The 23,349-nt window shown below is 38.6% G+C and overlaps 1 protein-coding gene across 1 annotated transcript in view; it reads right to left on the bottom strand.

Annotated features, from left to right (window-relative positions):
- LOC145672143 (alkaline phosphatase, tissue-nonspecific isozyme-like) overlaps positions 1–23,349 on the bottom strand; it is a 689,601-nt gene that overhangs the window by 229,303 nt on the left and 436,949 nt on the right. The window contains exon 2 of the mRNA XM_081741467.1: positions 12,963–13,183. Within this exon, the coding sequence (XP_081597593.1) occupies positions 12,963–13,183 (221 nt within the window). The remainder of the gene's footprint in view (positions 1–12,962; positions 13,184–23,349) is intronic.

Raw genomic sequence — 23,349 nt, 5'->3', positions numbered from 1 at the left:
TAAAAATGATACAAAAGCTAACCATTTTTCTTTTGCCCGTTTTTTTGTTTGTAAATGAAAAGAGATAATGAAATGTAACTTACGAAATAAATAATTGATAATGTTATTCTACACCCGAAAATACGAATCAAAATAATTTTCAGTTTCCATCCATAGAAATTACAGTGTGACCAGAATTTGACTTACTCAAAAATCTAATTTAAGGCCGCGACTAGAAAAATGGAGTCAACGGTAATACATAACCAATCATGTTGTGTTGGTTCCTTTTTAGCTACTTTTTAAATATTTGCATTTATTTTTTATTTTTTGAATATTTTTTTTCTATTGTTTATTACAAAAGAAATACAAATATCATTTAAAAAGTAGTTAGCAAGGAACCAAGACAAAATGGTAAGTCAAAAATTACCGTTGAGTTCATTTTTTTAGCAGCTGCCTTAACGTAGATTTTTGGGTAATTCATATCCTGATCACACTGTAATTTCTATGGATGGTAACACTGAAAATTCTTCCGATTCGTATTTTCGGGTGTAGAATAACATTATTATTATTGCGGTAAGTTACATTTCATTATCTCGTTTCACTTACGAGAAACGGGCCAAAGAAAAATAGTTAGCTTTTGTATCATTTTTAGTAGTCTGCCTTCTTAACAGATAAAATTGCCTCTAACAATGATAGCTACATGCATCCAATGTCTTACGTCAGACGAGCAGTTTATTAATTCTACGACTACCAGGTGGGTCCATTGGACCCATATTGATTCTTTTGTGAGTAATAATAATGATACACAACGTTTCCAGGTATTGATATTCTCTGACTTTTTCTTGTTTGCAGTCTTGTTTTAAATTACTTAGGTGCTATTTTATTTTTGTAAGTCATGAGGGTAGGTTTACTAATTTACAGCATTAAGTACCATGCGGGTCCATTGGACCCTGATCTTTATTGAGTGCAAACATATTTATCAAACTTCAGCTTCGGTTGAAATTGTGCATTGTAGATGGCAGTATTAGCATTTTAATGTTCTAGCTATCATGGTGAAAGTTAGAAATAAATACAAGGGCTGGAAATACATAAATGGCAATATTGTTTTATGCTCAAGCAGAGAGTTTTATTCCAGCTGCAGTTGGAACGCATGTAGAAGGTGGGTAAAGCTAGACAAGCGGGTGGCGGCGCTAGTATATGTGTTGCATTGATAGTAGGGGAGTGTTGAAAGTAGGTTGTTAAATCTCACTTCTTCAAAGCAGTTGCTTTTCAAGTTAGGACATTGTGCATGTGTAAAAGATCGAAGTAGACCGTGGAAATAATCGCCAGGGAGTGTCACTCTGGATTAGCACGCATTGTGCTATGGTACTGCAATACTTTGGGTTGTACGTTTCGTACAGGACGTGGTAGTGTGCAACAGGAACCAGCTGGAGGTCGACATGGGGTCGGAAACTCATTGAATTGACTCAATCTTTGCTGTATGTGCACAGGTGGTGGACTGGCAGGAAATTGGGGAACGAGGTAGGAACATCCAACACTACTGTATTGAATGTGCTGCATAATGCCCTTCGTTACCGAAAAATTTTATCCCGGTGTTTACCGCACCATCTTACAGGCGTTCAAAAATGGCACAGATACGCCCTCGCCAGTGATCATTTGGTACATTAGAGACGGGAAGATTGCGTGTTCCGGGACAGAATTATCGCACTTGACGAAACATGGGTGTGCTCTTATGACCCAGAATTTAAATGCCAATACAATAGATGCCGCCACCCATCTCCCTGATCCAAGAAGCTCCGTCAGCATGAAAGAAAGTGTAACCTGGCGAGGGGAGGGGTGAAGGTGATGCTGATAGTGGCATACTATGTACGTGGTTTCATATTACCAGACCGAAAGGCAGTGTACTACCGCAGATTTCTGGAACATCTTCGTCCTGCACTGCGCAAGAAAGGCTCCAAATTTATAAGGGTTTCACCCATTGCTTTGCATGTCAACTCCCGTTGTCACAACACTGTTGCTGTGAGAGACCTGTTTGCATGATAGGGGTGGGAGGTTCCAGAGCACCCACCCTATTCACCAGACATGATCCATGTGACTTTCTTCTGTTCCCTAAGATGAAAGAATTACTGCAAGTTTGTTAAAGTTGTTTGGGAAATTTTTACATAATTTTATTTTTGTTACATAGAAATACATTTCTGATATCTAAATTTGGATATTTGTTACTTCATAAATAAAAAGATGCTTTATTTTTCTTAAAAAAGAGAAAACTCAGGAAACGGAAGTGTATTTCATTGATGTTCTAGGTAATAAAAAATGTAGCAATTTACTGTTTAATTGCTCCTTTCTAAAATAAGTACACATTATTCGTTAGAAAAAAACAATCACCAATGATCCATTGGTAATGAAAGGTATAAAATTTTCCCTGTAATTCCAGGATTAAAAATATTTGTATACCGGCTAATATGTATGAGGTTTGGTCAGTATCCGACGTCATTATTATTATTATTATTATTATTATTTGGTCTAGGAATTAATTCGTGCGGTTGGTACGCACACATTGAAGCTGTAGTACAAACACAAAATACATAAATACCTTAAGAAAAATATTGTCCATCGCTAGCCACCACTTTCGCCCATCTGTCAGGCAATGTACGGATTCCGTGGCGAAAGAAGTCCTCATCCTTGGAAGCGATCCAGTCAGAGACCCATGTTTCGATATCTTCTGAAGAAGTAAACCGCTGTCCAATCAAATCGTTGTTCATGCAATCGAACAAGTAGTAGTCCGAAGGAGCAACGTCTGGTGAATACGGCGGGTGGGGTAAAACTTCCCATCCGACATTTTCTAAATAGGTTTTGACCGGTTTTGCGACATGTGGGCGAGCGTTATCATGTTGAACAATAAGTTTATCGTGTCTGTTCTCCCATTCTGGTCGTGTTCTGGCCAGAGCTTGCTTCAAACGCATTAATTGTCGTCGATAACGTTCTCCATTCATAGTTTCACCCGGTTGCAGCAGCTCATAGTACACCACACCTTTCATATCCCACCATATGCACAGCATAACCTTTGCACAGTGAATATCTCGTTTTGGTTGTGATGGACCTGGTTCACCTGGTTTCACCCAGGCCTTTTTTCGTTTAGGGTTCTCGTAATGGATCCACTTCTCATCACCCGTAATAATTCGATGCAGAAACCCCTTTCTGCTCTGTCGTTGAAGCAGCAATTCGCAAATGGTTTTTCGTCTTTCAACGTCTCTGTCTTTCAATTCATGTGGAACCCAATGTGACATCTTTTGAATCATTCCCATGGCTTTCAAGCGTTTGGAGACTGTTGTTTGATCAACGCCTAATGCTGCTGCAAGTTGTTTCTGCGTTTGACACGAATCCTGCTCGAGCAATGCTGTCAATTCTTCGTCTTGAAATTTTATTGGCTGTCCAGCTCGCTCTTGGTCTGCCAAGCCAAAATCACCACTTCTAAACCGTGCAAACCACTTCTGACACGTTCGCTCAGCTAGAGCATGGTCACCATACACTTCCACCAAAATACGATGACTTTCAGTCGCACTTTTCTGCATGTTAAAGTAATGCAGCAGGACACCCTGCAAAAACACTTTATCAGGCACAAATTGCACCATGTTCACTTAACTACAAACTGGTGTTGTTGACGCTTTAATCCACTGCCCTATACTACGAACGATACGCGATGACAGGGGTTTGCAACACATGTGTGGATACACGGAACTGTGGGACGCTCCGTTCGTTGCGCCATCTCTTGTCCACCCGCACGAATTAATTCCTAGACCAAATATTATTATTATTATTATTATTATTATTATTATTATTATTATTATTATTATTATTATTATTATTATTATTATTATGGCGTAATCAAACGTAGTTATGGAGGTATGATTCGATCTACGGATATAGGTGATCTTTTTTTTTTCTGGACCTGCAGAAGCAGTCAGTCGCCGGCAGATCGCTGATGACGGCGAATAAGTAAGTGAGCGACATCGGAATTTCGTTTTTGACAAAATAACTTAAACACTCGAACAACGCTATTCAAAAAGTGAAATTCGACGACCGTTCAATGTTCATCTTCACTAGTTAGCCGACTATCCTCGATTGACGATTTCTGCAAGCAGGAAAGAAATCACGACTGCGCATGAGTATCCGCTCTACATCTACACTAAAAAAAGTCTCCCGCGGTTCATTGCTTTACGCCGGAAAAATAAGAGTTGGTACGTTTTGAACACACCTCGTAAATAGGTTATATTAAGTACTATACCATGTGGGAGGGCGCCCATCAGGAGAGAAAGGTGGGGCGCTTTCCCCTCCCTAAGAGGAAATTTTACCTGAGAATATTGAAAACCCAATAGAATTTTTACATTAGTTACAGCAAAATTTGAAACGTATTTGAAACGTCGCTAATACTTGCCCCCCCTGAAAACCACAACATGGGTGCACTTGACCATGTGGGGACAATTTTTGACAGGTTTTTCTAAAAACTGAACATCGAAAATCCAGGGAGGCCACTGCCTCCATTGCCCTCGCTGCTGACGGCAATAACTTTCGTTGAACGTACCGTCTCTCCTCATTGAGAATTCTATCTTCGAGACTAGAAACATTCTAATTGGTTACGATAGTGTCCACCAGTCATTAGTCGGAAGTAAAAAGAGAAAAGTTCTAATTGAAATCGTAATGCTAAAAAAAAAAAAAAAACTCTCTTTTGATGGTACCTAGAGGGAAATCAAACTCCAATTATTTGTTTTCTGCTTGAATTGCTGCTGACTGGGAAGACCTGACAGAATCAGCCGCCGTGCTGTGCAAATTATTTGCCTTCGCTTGTCTCCCGCACACAATTCACAATTCACTTAGCTATTTCAGCTGCTGGGATGGGTGCTTTTGTCAATACAGATAGGTTTCTGTAAAATAACAGATGACATTGTCGTTACAAGCCCTAATTGTGTTAGGTATTCGAGACATTTGAGATTCATTCACAAATATGTACATACACTTATCAAAAGAGATTATGAGATATAAAAATTTTACTTTTGATTGTCTTGAAAATGTTAATTTTTGGACTATGTTTGTACTGAAATCAAAATTCTCGCAGGGAAGAATGTTAATGTTGTTTAATAATTTAGGGCTTAGTGACAATGTATTGCACAAACTTTCGATAGTATCCGGGGGTACCTACTATATACTTCCCATCAATAACCATAAGTTTCAGCACTATCTATACGATAGACCACGCCAACCTTTACCGTTATAGCGAATGCCTTTTCAGCAGATATTAATATCCATAGTCGGAGTGCTCGAGAAAAAGATAAATTTCAACAATATATAACTGATCATCTTCATCTTTATATTCATGTTCTTCCTAAGCACACCAGGCCTATAAACCAAACTACACCAGATGTTATTACATCTCTGAATCTCATAAATAAGTGCCAGCTAGAGGTGCTCGATTCTATTGGTAGTGACCATCTTCTAGTGAAACTAACGTTAACACATGGACTTTCAACTCGTCCTGTTATTGCGCCTCGCTCCGTCTTGAGATATGGTAAGGCTCATTGGCCTGAATTCCGACAAGAAATTGAAGATACTCTTCATAGTGTAATACCACCTACCAATGACACCGACCTCGCTTCTTGTCTCAATACTACAACTACTGCAATACAACGAAGCTCTCAACATCACATTCCAATAGAACAAGTTCATCCTTATAAACCAAAATTGCCTCCAATCTACCTTGCATTTGCACAGAAGGCACGACACAACATCTTCGCGATTATTATCGAACAGGAAACCGTGAATCTCTTCAGCACCACGTCAATGGTAACGCACAGTCAAGAACTATCTGGATGCATATAAACGTAGGAACTGGATTAAAACATGTACTAACCTATCTGAGGATGCACATCCTTCTCGATATTGGAAGCGTTTCAATGAACTTGCTGGGAAGAACACCAAAACTACTTATCCTCTCATTGACCATGGCACACCTCTCTTTTCGGACCAAGATAAAGCAAACGCCTTTGCTACTCAGTTACAGACTGTATTTACTCCCTCTGTCGCTTCCAAACGTTTAGAACGGATAAATATATCTGGCATCTCTGCTCTGCAGCTTTCCAGAGAGCATATCATAGATCCGGAGCATCCTCTTACAGCACCTATCACTACTGCTGAACTTCAAACCGCACTAAAGCGGAAAAAGAATACAGCACCAGGAATTGATAATATCTCTTACCGTCATGTCCAAGAAGCTCCACAATCACTACTGGTCCTCCTTGTAGCAATCTTCAATTTCATCCTAAAAAATGGTTTCTATCCACTGGAATGGAAAGTATCGAAAGTCTGCATGTTTCACAAACCAAATAAGCCCATACATTCTGTCAGCTCTTATAGACCAATCCAACTTACTTCAGTGTTCAATAAGCTACTAGAAAAATTCTCGTGTGCAGGCTTCGTTCATATCTGGAAGCACATAATATACTACCTTTTCATCAAGAAGACTTCAGACCACGTTTCTGAATTAATGACCGATTGCTTCGCCTTAGCACTATAATCATAAACCAGTATAACAAAGCATTCCCATCATGTTTTATACTCATGGATTTAGAAAAGGCTTTTGATAAGGTTTGGCATTATGGACTAATTCAAAAACTTCAGTCACTCAACTTTCCCATGTGCTATTTGAGGATCATTCATTCTTTTCTTGCACATAGTATTGCTCACGTCACTGTTGGTAATGTGCTCTCTTGGCCTACATTTCCGTTTACTGGAGTTCCTCAGGGATCGGCTCTTAACCCCTCACTTTATATACTTTATGCTTTCGACATACCTCCAATTCCACACAATGTATTTACTTTTCAATATGTAGACGATACGGCTTTTCTCGCTCTTCGCAAAACCCTACATCAATTTAATACTTCTCTTCAAACCACACTCAATAATTCCATCACCTGGTGCAAGAAATGGCATCTAACTATTAACGAAGAAAAACACAAGCAATAGTGTTCTTGCTACCTAAAAGACGTTCCAGAATTCACAGGAACCCAACTCTTTTCCGAGTCATTATAGATGGATATCTTATACATCCTACATCGACTGTCACCTACTTAGGCGTGGTCTTTGATTCCAAGCTCACCTGTAACGCCCACTTGAAGAGGGTAACAGATAAGACTAAAAATAGATTGGATCTCTTACGCCGACTCACTGGAACAACTTGGGACCTGAACGCGGATGTCTTGCTTCACACCTATAAGGCGTTCCTCCGCCGCGTCCTCACTTATGGGCATACTGCCTGGTGCAATGCTTCTGTTTCTTATTACGAAAAGCTCTGCATACTGGAGAGACACAATTTTCGTTTAGCCTATCGCCTTAAACTACCATACCCCACATGGCTCACCTATGAATACATCTCCTTTCCGAAAATTACGGAACATCTTGCAGAACTCCGTACTACATATGTCAACTCTCGCATACACACAGATCATCCGCTCTTTTTAAACATCTTTCACTCCGACGCTCTCACCGACTCCACCTTTCGGTACAGACTTTCACCTTTAAATATATTTATATCTCTATATATCAACAACACACACCTGACACGGGACGAACGAGAAATCTACGTCATTTATTTCATTGCCGATCACATTCCTAATTTTTCTCCATTATTGCACAAAGATCCTCACCATTAACAAGGGCTTCCCCCTGTGTTCATCAGTCCCGAGTCGCCCCGGGACAGAAGATATAACCCTGCATCTATCTGATTAACACATTTATGTTTGGGACGTTCTAGCACTTCATCTCATTTCTCATCTTCATCACTTTACAATTTCGCTGGCCACGTGTTGCACCTATTCCATATCTTTGATTCTCTTGCACTATATCATATGTATGTTTTTTGCACTATATCATTATGCACTGTTTCAATTATTCTAGTCCTATATACCGTTTATTAGCATAAATAAAAACAAATGTAAAATGATGACATAAAAAATTAAATGATGATGAGTTCACAAAGCTCTTAATAGATGTTCCAATTCAGCTAATAATAAAGAATATCCCTTAGCCCATCCCCTACCTTTTCCTGCGCCTATTTTGTATATAAGAATCACATGCTAACGAGAGGGCGTAACCCTCTTAGAAACAGACTAGAATTCTATAAGAGAAATTATCTCTCTTCCTCCTTAACTTAAAAAAAATATACTGAATTAGAACCGATAGTAGTTTGAAAAATTCAAGATTGTTAATTTCAGGATGATCTCTGTAAGCCAAGTAGAAATCTTGCAGGGAATCAATATTAATTTCTTTAGAGTGCAAACAATATAGAAATCATACCCTACGAAAATTTGAAGCGGAAGACCCCAGGTTTGGTTCCCGATGGGAACGTTTGTGGTTAGGAAATCAACTCATTCTGAAGGTTAAAATCTCATATAGCCTGGGTGTTAAAGGGGATGCTAAATCTCAACCCAACCAATAATTTGGGATCAAGACATAACTAGATCAAAATTAACAAAAAAAAATCTTCACGCAATACTAATCTCCGACATGTACAACTAGAAATAGGGCACAAAACTAGACAGGAGCACACCCGGAAATTTTTGTTGTGAGTCCAAACTTTGGGAGGGCGCAATACTACGTCTATAAATTAAACCTGTATATTTTGCATTAGAAAAATAATAAGAAATTGTAAAATACTTCCTCTTATATTTTCAGAAAAAATGATAGAACTAGATTCTTTTTATAAGAGAAAGATTACAAATGAAGTTTATGAATATTTTTATGCTGTTAAACATCTCCCTCAGTGGCGGATCTAGAAGGTAAAAACTGGGGAGGCAGCCAGTACCAAGACTATCATAGGTATATATAAATTTTCAAAAAATATATAAATAATAACTTAAATTATTTTATCACTGAAAAAACTGCCCCCCGGCCCTGGCCTAGATCCGCCACTGATTTTCCTGTTAAACTAACATAATTTTATTGAGAAAGAGTACAAGTGAATGTTGAGTTAGGAAGTTTTGGGGGTGGCGGACCCGGTGGACCCTCGTGAGTGCGCTCCTGAAACTAGAATAAAATACTAATCAAGATTGAACCTAAAAATAAAACCAAGAAAAACAGCGCACCATTGAAGAAGTTTATGAATTATTCAAAAGGAAGAATCTATAGTTCAACAACAAGTCGAAGCAGCTTTAAGGAAAAGAAATCATCCACTGGGTTACCCCTGACACCACTGGTATAAAATGAGAATAATTACCTGAAATTGAAAGAAACATCTACTCAGAGCAAAAGTATTTACAGAAGAGAATAGCACAGAGACATTCTTTGAACATTTGAAGTACATTGGTCTCGGATGCCGCCAGGTGCATATCCTGTTGAAATCCAGATTGCATTGCATATGCAAGATTCCCTGTGGGAATTTCTGAGTTCTTTGAGGGATAATCACACGAGAACTTTTTGAACACCAATGTATTATGGTGAGACTCGTGTGACAAATACATTTCCGTGAAAGCCAAGAGAAATCACATAGGTATTTCTATTATCCTCAAATTTTCTTCTACGAACCTAAATGTCCCGAGAAAGTGTGAAACCGATGAGATATCCCATAAGTATACGGGAAAGTTCTGTTCTCTGTGCTGGATACCCACAGAATAAATTTTGGACATACAAATATTGCCCCGTGACAGACACATCCTATTGAAATCCTAGAGAAATATGCCACAAATAGAACCACTAGTAGTTATTTCTCAAAACTACAGATTCACATTTTTTTTTTGTTTGTTTTAGAAATTGTAATCTTGTTACATTAACTGGATTTATTGTCTCGGCCGAGTTCATAACCAGTAATGGTGACTAACGGCGTCTGTCCGTATCCCATATATGGATTTTTTTTTTTTGGGTGATGTTTTACCAGAGTTTGTTTCACAATAGTGCACTTACCACAAAGCACGGCAATCCATGGAACATTCTACAGCTGCAACCGTCTTGCGGACACTCAGGATCGCAGTAAACACTTCAAGGATAAAGTAAATATCCACGGTATTTCCTTTGAAATTCAATAGGATATGCCTATCACGGGATAATATTTAAATAACCAAATGTCGCCCTCTGATTCTCATGGAAAGAATCCGAAAATATATCGCAGTAATCCCGTAGAAAGTTACGTTTTCGTGATATAAACTGACACTTAGATCACCACAGAACGTCTACAAGGGCGCCGATTTCTCTATAAATTTGGGCGGCCCATTCAGATGCAGAAGGTACATATATGAGGATTTTAAGACAAATTGCATTCAAATTATGCCAAATATTGTATATTTATAAATACAATAGGGGGTCCACATGAGCATTGGGGGGGATCTGGGCCCCCTCGACCCCCCAGGATCGGCGCCCTTGAACGTCTACTAGAAAAAGTGGAATGTCTGCTGGATATCCTACGAATGACATTCATTGGACGTCCGAAGCATTTATGTATGCGAGATGGGTACTAGGCTCTAGAATGTAACGAGTCCAAAAGTTTGGACTATTTTGCTACCCCGTCATACAGAAAACTAACATCAACTACTCCAAGCATGCGAGAAGAAAATCAAGTAAAAATAGAGAGAAGATTCGAAGAGAGGTCAAGGAAGGTGGTCATCAGTGAGATCAGAAACCTGAAAATGAAGTTAATGAAGTCTTGAATCTGATTAACCTGGAGAAATGTCGTGATAGGCAGCTTTCTGTATAGAATATCGAAAGAACTGAGACGAAAGCAAGAGAAAGCGAGAATTTTGTAAGTTTCATTGTATTGTCATAGAGAGGGCTATATTTGCCAGTTATCTTCTTACATAAAAGAAGTAAGTTTCTAAGTCCTAAAGATTTGATTTAATTTTTGACATTCCTTTCAGCAGTAAGGTTGTATGAGGCGTGGCCCTACAGCTTGACATGGAATCCGAACCACATGAGCTCCCGCCAGGAACCGAACAGGACTTCCCACGACAAATACATGTATGCTAAAATCGTTTAGCCACGAGGAAGTCTTCTGACGTACATGCTAAAGAAAATGGCATACATTATAATGTAATTTTACTATAACTAACCAAGGTTTACTCTTCTTAGATTGTGACCTGTTACCAGTGGCGTATTTACGATTTTGTTTAGGGGGAGGCTTTGCTAACTTTCGGGGGGGGGGCTTTGCCTGAAAATGTGAAAATTCTGCCAGATATTTCATATACTTTACTATAGTGAGTAAGACTTCGGGGCAGGGGGCTTAAGCCCGGAAGCCCCTCTAAATACGCCACTGCCTGTTACTGTTAACGGGTAAGTATTTATATTTTTATACTCAGTTGTAGAGCACTTACCTCTGGTGGGTGGGACCCCTGGTTTGATCTCCAACCAAGTAAGTTTGTGGTGGACAACATCGTTTCCGTGGGGGGGTTTCTCGGGGTTTTCCCGTTTTCTCCCACAATCTCATTCCAGTATTTTTTTCATTATCATTGACTTGTCTTAATTATCCGTATCTCTTAGCCTAAAAGGCATAAACGTTGAACGTTAAAATGAAATATATATCTTATGCAATGTGCAGTTCGTACAAAATATACCAGAACCGTAGAGCATCCAGAGGGTGAAGGGTTGTTTGTGCTCCCAGCTGCTGCAAAAGCCAAATGAGATAATTTTTTTAAAAATCTTTCACCTCCAATCAGGAATCCGTCCTGGATACGCCCCTGCCTAGAACATTTCTTGACAAACTCTATTTATTGGGCTTCTGGTTTCATAGATAAAGGATTACAAGAAACTTACAAAATAATCGGGGTCTTTTAGAACTACTATCATATTGAATTACGTCAACACATAACTAGTCCCAAAATTCACGCAAGAAGTAATTTTGATAGAAAACATAGGTTTATTATTAAAAATTGTAATGCTTTTATTGATTCACAAAGTACACAATATATGGTTATATATGGAGTAGCATATTGATTGATAAAGTATACAGGATAGGGCTATGTATGGAATAGCTTACGCACTCTTTTATGGAAATTTTCCATGACCGTTTAGCATAAACTTGGCTGAATTTCGTTGATACAGCACTCAATTTCTTCCTTCAAGGCTTGGATGATCGTAGGTTCAGTTCTTGAGTTAATTGAACTTTGTAAGAATAAAGACGCATATTTTCCGTGAGAATATGCTGTAGAGAGGTTCACAAAGTGGCCCATTCTTGACAACGGTGCCGAATGGATGTTTCTGGACTCTCAGCAATACTCTCACGAACTGCTGTGATGTTTTGTGTTGAATGACTTGTTGAAGAATGGCTGGAATATTTAATATCATAAATGGATCCAGTCTCTCTAAATTTTAAAACCAATTTCTTCACAGTTGATCAAGTTAAATCACTATTCCGACCGTATTTTGTGCAAACATTGAACACTGTAGCTGCCAAACCGTTATTTTTAAAATATTACTCAACTATGAAAATGCGTTGTCGTTTCATGTAGAGCTCCATTTTTAATAAACCAAAACTGTCAGCTGTCACGGTCTTTTTTGAGAGGGGAACAAGGGCGCCGAACCTGGGAGGCCAGGGGGCCCGGGCCCCCCAAAGCTCATGTGGGCCCCCTCATTGTATTTGTGAATATGCAATATTTGGCATAATTTGAATGCAATTTGACTTAAAATCCTCATATATGCCTTCTGCATCTGAATGATCCCCCCCCCCCAAATTTACAGAGAAATCGGCGCCCTTGGAGGGGAACAGCTTACTGTACAAATGGCACAAAATTCAAATCTTACGTGAATTTTGGGACACTCATAGGGTCTACTAATATCTTACAACAATTACAATTCAATAAGTAAGTCACAAATTCTGCTGGCAGTTACATGTTTCTTATTTGCAAAGCATATCTGCCACACTTCTATTTTCGAAATATGTAACTAATTTTATAACACATTTAGTCCAACTCTTAACTACTACAACACATTAAAAAAGGTATTTTACCTACCTTGGCAAGGGCAACGTAAGGGAACTTTTCGAAAGCTAATTGGTAGTCCTCACCAGACTGCCCTAACTGTTGGCCGCGCAGAATACGAGCTGCCGTAACGGTAGACAAACCCATCCCGTCTCCAATAAACAGTATTACGTTCCTCGCTATCCCGTGCTCTGGCGGCGTATGAAGAATTCGATTCAACGTATCACGAGCTTCGCTGTACCAATAGTCTTTATCTGCAAAGAAAACAGAAAAAAAATGTTAATTAAAGATTCAGAAAACAGACATATAAACAATACCTTACAAAACTTAAATATGAACTACGATACGTAAGATAATCAGTACAAAATAAATTACAGCAGTATTATTAAGACATGCAAGTGGAAATCATCAGGTTATAATACGAGTCCATTTGTTCGTTACTTCGCAGGATAAGTCTTGAATGGAAATTATTTTATTGTAATAGAACTCGGCTGAACTCTTTAATGTAGTAAATTCGTTAACATTATCAAGGGTAACATCGACTTTAATGATGGCTATCCATATCCCCTTCGGGTGTTTTGTCTCACGTTTTATTATAAACTTTATAAGTACATTTAGATTAGAAATATGTAATCTCTATAAGTCTTTAAGAGTTCCAAAAGGATTAAATACAAAGAAACCTTCTGCCCGTTACAGCACAGAGGTTCAAGTTGAGTATGTCTCTATCCGTAGCAGCTGGACCTAGGAAGCTTCATGCCCGTTACTGCACACAGGTTCAAGTTGAGTGTGTTTCTGTCCGTAGCAACTGGGTCTAGGAAGCTTCATGCCCGTTACAGCACAGAGGTTCAAGTTGAGTATGTGTCTGTCCGTAGCAACTGGGTCTAGGAAGCTTCATGCCCGTTACAGCACAGAGGTTCAAGTTGAGTATGTGTCTGTCCGTAGCAACTGGGTCTAGGAAGCTTCATGCCCGTTACAGCACAGAGGTTCAAGTTGAGTATGTGTCTGTCCGTAGCAACTGGGTCTAGGAAGCTTCATGCCCGTTACAGCACAGAGGTTCAAGTTGAGTATGTGTCTGTCCGTAGCAACTGGGTCTAGGAAGCTTCATGCCCGTTACAGCACAGAGGTTCAAGTTGAGTATGTCCGCAGCAACTGGGTCTAGGAAGCTTCATGCCCATTGCACCACAGAGACAGGGTTAATAATCACTTGTCCCTTGCAGCACGGAGAGAAAGGAGCATCTCTTGCCCATTGCAGCTAAATCTATTAAGTGAGAAATTATCAATTGAAAACTGATCTCTTTTGCCTTGAAAAGCATATTATTTTTTCAAGCGCTACCCTAAAAAAAAAATATGCATTTTGGTCAGAAGGAAGCGGGTGAGGTTCGAAGTTGGACCATCCGAGTGTGACGTAATGTCACGTGATATCATCATAGGGGTAAAGGTGGAACAAAAAAACGAGGCCTGCAGGGCTTCTAACCTCCTTGGCTCGCTGCCGCTTGCTCAGCTATGTTTCATGACGTTCAAGGGCAAAATGAATATTATTCTGATCTTATTTTAATGATAAAAGTGTTATGAGAAAAGATTTTAAAAGCTTACCTAGGGCCGGATTTAAACCCAGGCCAAAAACGATTATCATTACTATCCCGTTGTACTAAAATGCTCGGCCCCGAGGAGCGACAGCAGATGGCGTTTGATTTCTGCTATCTGTACGCTAAGTGGCGAGAAACAGATAAATTCAATCAATCACAACCACGTGTTTAGCTCCTATGGCTTGGCTAGGGTCAAGAGTGATTTAAAAGATGCCGATCTGTGGGATAGTTGATATTCATACATTATTTTCTTCATAGATGACACGGTTTGCCATAAACGGCTTATTACTAGTTACGTGACATTTTAGTGTCAAACGGGAAATTTTCGGAAATATTCTCCTAGTAGGACATAATTGGATGAACGCAAGTGGGATTTTCCGCTTAGAACGATAATCTTCGTAAACTTTACTCGGTTTTAGTTGTACCACTCGTATGCTTACTTTTCATATTTCCAAATAGATATGTTCTTTCTCATTGAAATTGGCAAAGAATAATGATCTATGTAATCAAAGACTTTTTCAACAAAACTATTTTCAATGGAATCTTTTCTAGTTAGAAATACAGTATTAGCTTAAAAGACACAATCGTAGGTCGGTAAATTGAAAGATTTCACTTTTGTTTTCTAATTTCACTCCTGAACAATTTAGTTTTCGAGTTAGGCTAAATTGGCATCCAAGCGATCTAATTGTAAGATACAGGGAGAAACTAAAACGAGTCATTTGTTAATTCCCTTTTTGTCGTCTTAATTTGAACATTTCTCTGACCTCTTTATAGCCTTGTTCGTTCTTCATTACATCAAAATGGCAACAACACAAACACAGTTAAAAGTTCCCATATGTTCAGTGGATTGGAACATGTGATAGACTATGTCGCTATCTGCAGCTCAAGACCTCAGATGAATTGAAAATGAAGTGAAGGTTTTAACTTTACGTCGATCCTCAATTGCGCCCTTTAGCCTAAAGAAGGTGGATGAGTACTCAAAGTGCAAAATTATTAAGTAATTGGTGAAATGTTAATGTAGAAGGAAAACTAGAGCGATTATCACATTTGAGTTCGTTAATAGAGTCAACCTGTTATCAACGTCACGAATAATGGTGGTCTGACATTCATATCCCATTTCAAATTAGCATGTTCCCCTGTCTTCTATGCAATCTGCACATAATCAAAGAAATGCTAGTTGTCTATAATAACAGGATATGCAGCTTTTCTCACTGCAATTGTCCCTAACTAACTAACTAACTAACTAACTCTATGGCCTATGGAACCCTGAGGTTCAATGCCGCGTTCACAAAAGCTCTCCACTGACTTCTATCCTTAGCTAACTGCATCCAGTTTCTACTTTGTATTCCAATCTCTGCGAGATCCATCTTAATATTGTCCTCCCATCTGCGCCTAGGTCTTCCTAATGGTCGTTTTCCGATTGGTCTTCCAGTCAAGACTTTGAAAGCGTCTCTACTTTCCTCCATTCTAGCTACATGACCCGCCCATCTAAGCCTCCTAGACTTGACGACCCTAACAATGTTGGGTAAACCATATAAATTATGTAGTTCCTCGTTATGAAGTTTCCGCCATTCCCCATTCCCGTTCCTCTTGGGTCCGAATATTCGTCACAGGATCTTGTTCTCAAATACTTTCAGTCTATGTTCTTCCCTCAGAGTAAGTGACCATGTTTCGCAGCCATACAGAACTACAGGCATGATTATCGTTTTGTATATTTTAAGTTTCAAATTCCTTGACAGAATTCGCGACGACAAGAGATTTTGAACCGAATAGTAACACGAATTCCCTGCTTTTAGTCGACATTTAATTTCTCCGTGAATATGATTTTCCTCTGTTAATATTGATCCTAGATATTTGAAAGTATCCACTTTATCAAAAGTATTATTTAGTATTTTAACATATCCATAATTTGCTGTATTCCGGTCCCGACGGACTTCCATGTATTTAGTTTTCTCTGCATTTACTTCTAAACCCATGTCCCTGCAAGCGTTTAATAAGATCTCTGCATTTCTTTCTATTGTTCTCCTATCATCTCCTATTAAATTTACATCATCAGCATATGCCATAACCTGGTGAATACCGTTCAACTGTAAGCCCTGGTTGCTATCTTTGATTTTCCTTATAGCGTATTCCAAAACGAAGTTAAATAATAATGGCGACAACGCATCTCCTTGTTTCAGGCCATTTTCGACGTGAAAGCTCGTGGACAAAAATTTTCCTACCCGGACTTTACTTTGGGATTCATTTAAACATACCTTAATTAATCTAATTAGCTTTCTCGGTATTCCAAGTTCTGCAAGAACGTTGTATAATGTTTCTCTCCTAACCGAGTCGTACGCCTTTCTAAAATCAATAAATAGTTGATGTACCGGGGTATTGTATCTCACTTTTTTTCGAGTATTTGGCGAATGGTAAATATTTGGTCCATAGTTGATCGATTTCGTCTAAATCCGCACTGATAATCTCCAATAATTTCATCTGCGTATGGGGTCAGTCTTGCTAGCAGAATATTTGAAAGGATCTTATAGGATGTTCATAGAAGAGAAATGCCTCGATAATTATTACAGTCAGTTTTGTCGCCTTTCTTGTGGATTGGAGCAATGATTGATTCTTTCCACTCTTGTGGCAATTCTTCCTTGTTCCAGATAAGGAGAATGAGTTTGTGTATCTTGTTCCACAATTTTTCGCCTCCAGCTAAAATTAACTCAGCCGGAATTTCATCTACACCCGGAGATTTGTGTTTCTTTAATTTCTTTATAGCGGTTTCTACTTCTATTCGGTTGGGTTCTGGAATATACGGTTCTGTGGTGTGTATCTCCTTTTCTCCACGAACACTAGTTTTTGGTTGCGTGTTAAGCAAATCGTTAAAGAAATCTTTCCATCTATTTAAGATGCTATCCGTGCCAGTGAGAACTGTACCGTCTGATTTCTTTAATATATAAGCACGAGGTTGATAGCCTTTCTTAAATTCGTTGATTCCCTTATACATGTCCCGGATGTTTTTATTTTTACTATTATCTTCAAGTTCCTTAATTTTAGCTTTCAGAAAATCGCGTTTCTTTGTTCTAAAAGTTTTGGAAGTTTCCCGCCTGATAACTGCGAAATTTTGTGTAGTCATTTCATTCGGATTTTGTAGCCAGCGTAATTTTGCCTGTTTTCTCTTCTCTGCTAGTTTTATGCATTCCTGGTCGAACCATGGTTTGTTCCTACGTATTTCCGCGTGTCCCAATTTTTCTATTGCTGAAATTTTAATGCTATCTCTAATTTCAATCCAGGTATCCTCAACACTAGTGCACTCCAAGTCTTCTAAAACCGAGAATCTATTCGAAAGTTCAATCTGGTATTCCTCTCTTACCTGGCTCTCTTCTAATTTCTTTAAATTGAATCTCTCCGTTTTCGGACAATGAATATTACCTTTATTCAACGATAACCTCTCTCGTATTATCGCTGCTATCAGGTAGTGGTCAGTATCACAATCAGCCCCTCTAAACGACCGGACATCAATTATGCTAGATTGCCTTCTTCTATCTACTAAAACGTGGTCAATTTGATTATGTGTTTTCCCGTCTGGTGATGTCCAAATGTATTTATGAACGTCGCGATGTGGAAATTTTGTACTCTTCACGATTAGGTTTTTGGATGTTGCAAAGTTCACGAGTCTAACACCGTTGTCATTACTTTCCTTATGCAGACTTTCGTTTCCTATAATCGGTTTGAAAATATCCTCTCGTCCTATCTTCGCATTGAAACCCCCTAATAGAATTTTCATATGGTATCGCGGGAGTTGGTCAAATATCCGTTCCACTTCTTCGTAAAAACTGTCTTTTATATCGTCATCCTTACCTTCCGTTGGGGCATGTACATTTAAAACAATAATATCACACCACCGTCCCTTAAGAGTAATAAAAGAAAGTCTGTCAGTAACAAATTCAACCCGTTTAATTGCTGGTAATATACTTTTATGAACGAAAAACCCTGTTCCTAACTGATTTTTATTTCCTTCCCCGTAAAAGAACGTAAAATTTCCGGAATTCTCAGATCCATTTCCTTCCCACCTAACTTCCTGAACTCCTACTACGTCCATCCTGTATTTCTCTAACTCCCTCGTTACGGATTTTAACGCGCCTGCCCTATAAAGACTCCTAATATTCCATGTTCCAAATCTCATGTCCATTTTCTTTTGCTGAGGTCGTGCCAAGTTATCAGTCCTTGTCCGAGGCTTTTGTGAATATTTCTGAACAAGTGCTTTTTTTTACAGGATGAGGTTGTTAGCCCTACCCAAACCCCCAAGCTGGAGGACCACTCCTAGTCGTCTGTCCGCGACTGCTTATTCAGTATATTCGCAGCTAACCTCTATATCTAGAGGCCTTCTCCTCGATCCGCAACCTGAGGATGCGCCATGCCGTGGTGACAGGAACCCACGTTACACGGCAATTATCCCTACTGAGCTCATTAATACAGTGAATCCGTTACCATCTTCATAGGTAACGGTGAATTCAACGGTGGCCATTCTTCTCCCACATTTTAAAATATGTGATGAAGTTAGAAATTTTTGAGGTTAAAATGTAAAATTGTTTTTTTTAGTTTAAAGTTTCCTTTTGAAGTTAACAGATTTTTTTTTGGTTAAATCTCAAAAAGGTATTGGTGAGGTTAAAATATATACTTAACTATGAAAGGATGTATAAAAGCCTACAGTATTATCGCTCAAATTGATTCCGAACAGAAATGATTCTAAGAGGTTTAAATACTTTTTTTGGTTAAAACTCAAAACATATTGATCAGGTTAAAACATCACATACTTGGGTTTATGAGCGGGTATATATAGGGTGGTCCATAAGTCTTAGTACAGTGGATTATTTTGGAAACAAACATGATTAAAGCAAATCTGATTAGCGGAGGGCGGACTTGGTAAAGGAGCTACCGATTCATGCATGTGTGGTGAATGGCGGCCATCTTGATGGCCGAAATCTTGGATCCAGATTTTTTTTTTCAAATGAGAAGGTAGGCATGTGACACATCAATTAACCTTTTTTTTTGTTTTTTGCAGGGGACTGCAGTCCCACAAGCAGCAATACGTTATCATGTCATATTAAAAAGTTATGTGGTCCCAAAGTCCTACCTACAGGATGTGCTCCACATGTTGCCCGTCCATTGTAACACACAACCGGAGTCTCTTAATCCGGTCCTCTTGAACCCGTAACAACACAGCGGGGGTGATGCTATCACAGGCGTCCTGAATACGTTCCTGTAGGTGTGCAACATCCTGAATCTTCTCCTGATACACCAGGTGTTTTCAAGTGTCTCCATAAGAAAATCCAAGGGAGTGAGGTCCGGCGACCGGGCTGGCCAGTCCACAGGGCCTCAGCGACTGATTCAACGTCCAGGAAAATGCAGATCCAAGTATTTCCGTACAGGCAGAGCATAGTGCGGTGGGGCACAATCTTGCTGAAAATATCGCGGCAAGGTAGCATCAGGGCGGAGAAGCAACGGAAACACCAACTCCTGCAACATGTCGAGATATCGGACACCATTTAGGGTACCAGGAATGAATAGGGGTCCTATCATCTACGTGTTCCATATGCCACACCACACCATGATATGAGCAGGGGTAACCCTCATGCAGGGATTAATCGAATGTGGATTTGTATCCGACCAATATCGCATGTTCTGGTGATTCACTTCCCCATCTAAATAAAAATTTGCCTCGTCTGTGAAAAGAATCGCTAGCTGGGAAATGCGGATCTCGGTTATATTGTGACAAAGCCCAATTTCCGAATTCTATTCGTTGGTCTGGATCATCCTTTGAAAGGTTGTGGACAAGCTGCAGCTTAAAGGGATGCCACTTGTTCGTATGGAGAAGCACGTGGTACGCCTGTTATCGCTGATAGTTGTCTTGTGTTGTGCTTTAAACTTTTCACAGTAAGCACCATTGTGGATGTGTCCTCATCTGTCGTGGTTCGTGGGGAACCTGACCATGGTCTGTCGGCAACATAACTAGTTACACTAAATTTCCTAATGAGGTAGCTAACGGTGTTGTGGCTCATTGCAGGTCTTTCGGGGTGGGACGCGTTGAAGTTCTGGGCAATCACACGACTACTCCTTTCTCCAGGCATTAGGATGATCTCAATTCTTTCCTGCTTCGTCAGTGCCATCTCGCTCTACCTGCAACGAAATGAAAACTCATCAAATTTGGGGTGCCATGTCTTTCTTGCAGCGTTAGTGCCATGTCGCTCTCCCTACAAGGAAACAGAAATCCGTCAACTTTGGGGGGGGTCATAACTTTGGAACGAGACATGATTACGTATTTCTGCTTGCGGGATTACATTCCCTTACAAATAAAATAGTGTTAATTGATGTCTGACATGCCTACCTTGCTATTTGAAACAATTAACCTGGATTATGATTGTGGCCATCAAGATGGCCGCCATTCACCACGCATGCATCAATCGGTAGCTCCTTTACCAAGTTCGCTCTCCGCTAGTCAGATTTGCTTTAATTATGTTTGTTTCCGAAATAATCCACCACCCTGTACTTCAAATATTTGAGGCAAGAAATAGTATATCCTATAAAGCTTAGAGTAATATTGGTATGTTTAACCTCAAATACGACATTTAGGTTAAACCTCAAAAAATATTTGTCAGGTCAAAACTTTACATACTTAGGTCATGAGAAAGTATACTGACCCTTTTAATTATCAGTATATATTCATTCTTAAATGTAAGCTTCGCAAGAACCTCCCTACTGACTTTATGAGAGTTTATTATTATTATTATTATTATTATTATTATTATTATTATTATTATTATTATTATTATTATTATTATTATTATTATTATTAATCTTACGTACCGTAATTGCGCATTTTAAGGATAAGAGCCTGACATACTAAAAATAACAAAATTTTCCATTTTTCTTTTGCTTGTTTTTCATAAATGATAGGAGATAATGAAGTGCAACTTACCATAATCATAGATAATGTTATTTTACAAAAGAAAGAAATTGCAGTGTTGCCAGAATAACATTTCCCCCAAAATCTAAGGTAAGGCAGCGACTAGAGGAATTAACTCAACTGCGTTTGATTACGTATCAAGTTGTTTTTGGAATTGTGTGAACTACTTTTTAAATAACATTATTATTTATTTTTAATAACTGTATGTTAAAACTTTTTTTTTATTAAACATAAATACTATTATTTAAAAAGTGTTTCACGGGATTCAAAAAAAGAAAATCATGAAACGTAATCAAATGCAATTCAGATCGTTTAGATTTTGGGGGAAATGTTATTCTGAAAAACATTGTAATTGATATGGATGGCAACACTTAAAATTCTTCAGGTGCATATTTTCTGTTGTAGAATAACATTATCTATGATTGTAGTAAGTGGCATTTTATTGTCTCCTTTCGCTTATGGAAAACAAGCAAATGGAAAATGGTAAATTATGTATTATTTTTAGCATGTTAATCTCTCAAGGAAAAGAAGAGAAACTGACACAAATAATGAAATGGCAATACATAACATCCATACCCTGAGGGAGATTTGAACCCACAACAGATAGAGAAACTTGGTCGAGGATGAGCACAAAGATTAAGATAAGATAATCATGATGCCCATCCTAAAGATCTCCTTCTCTTTCGTATCTAGGACATATATACTGGGTGTTTCAAAACAACATCGACAACGTTTGGAAGATGATTCTTTACACGAAGATAAGACAAAAAGTATAGACCAACCTGTGTGCACACATGCTTTCTTTCGGAGGTATAGACTGTTGAAAACATAAAAAAAATGAACTTTAAAGGTCCATAGCTCAAAAACTATGGGACCTACTGTAGTCGAGTCAAAGCATCACTTTGGAACTAGTATGTAGCCTATTCAAATATCCAAGTTTCAAAATAGTACTGTGCTTTCGAAACATTTTTATAGAGGTAGTTGGTGAGTAGGCCTACTTCAAATTATATGACTGTAGCGAAAGTCCCTCTATAAAAGTGATTGTGTGAGTATCTTAGCATTAGCATCGAAACATGTATTTTTGAATAGCGCAGGTATTAGTTCCTAAATAAAGTCTTGACCCGACTACGGTAGGTCCCATAGTTTTGGAGCTATGGATCTTTAAAGTTCATTTTTCATGTTTTCAACAACCTATAGCTCTAGATGGAAGCATTTGTGCACCTAGGTTGGTCTATACTTTTTTCTTATCTTGGTGTCAGGAATCAATTCCCAAACGTTGTGGGTGTTGTTATGAAACACCTTGTATATTATTTGCTGCAACTGAAGTTTGAAACAATGAGGGAAAAAGTTTCGTTTAGGGCACTTTACTATATATGTTAGTAATATATTGTATCAAAGCCTTAGATTGAAAACGAGATATGTCTCAGAGATACATTTTGTTCCACGTATAAAAATAGGCCATGCACTCTTCTAGCTATCCATTATGTTTCCTCATTTCTTTGTGTTGAAATAATAAATATGACAGTACGTTTTATCATGCATTACTGGTTCCATCTTAAAATACCCGACAGGTATCAGACTCAATGGGAAAGCACAACCAGGTTTCCGCTAGAATGTTAACAAAAAGAAATGAAACGGAAACGTAGGCTGAACGTTACATCAAATTTGCCTGCATTACAACGATGAAAGCAAGAATTTATATTAACTGGTTTCCGACGTTCTGTAGTTCTCTCTCAATTAGATATAACAAAGAAAATAATCGTAATTCTTCTGTTAGCAAACGAGGTAAAAATCCCCAGGACATGCAGAGTATATATATATATATATATATATATATATATATATATATATATATATATATATATACGAAGTATGATCAAAAAGA

The sequence above is a fragment of the Thermobia domestica genome, chromosome 15 (assembly GCF_964235325.1).
Source record: "Thermobia domestica chromosome 15, izTheDome1.hap1.1, whole genome shotgun sequence".
In the NCBI taxonomy this organism is placed as follows: Eukaryota; Metazoa; Arthropoda; class Insecta; order Zygentoma; family Lepismatidae; genus Thermobia; species Thermobia domestica.
Note: the sequence above shows the minus strand (reverse complement) of the source record. Positions and strands in the feature narration are given on the sequence as shown.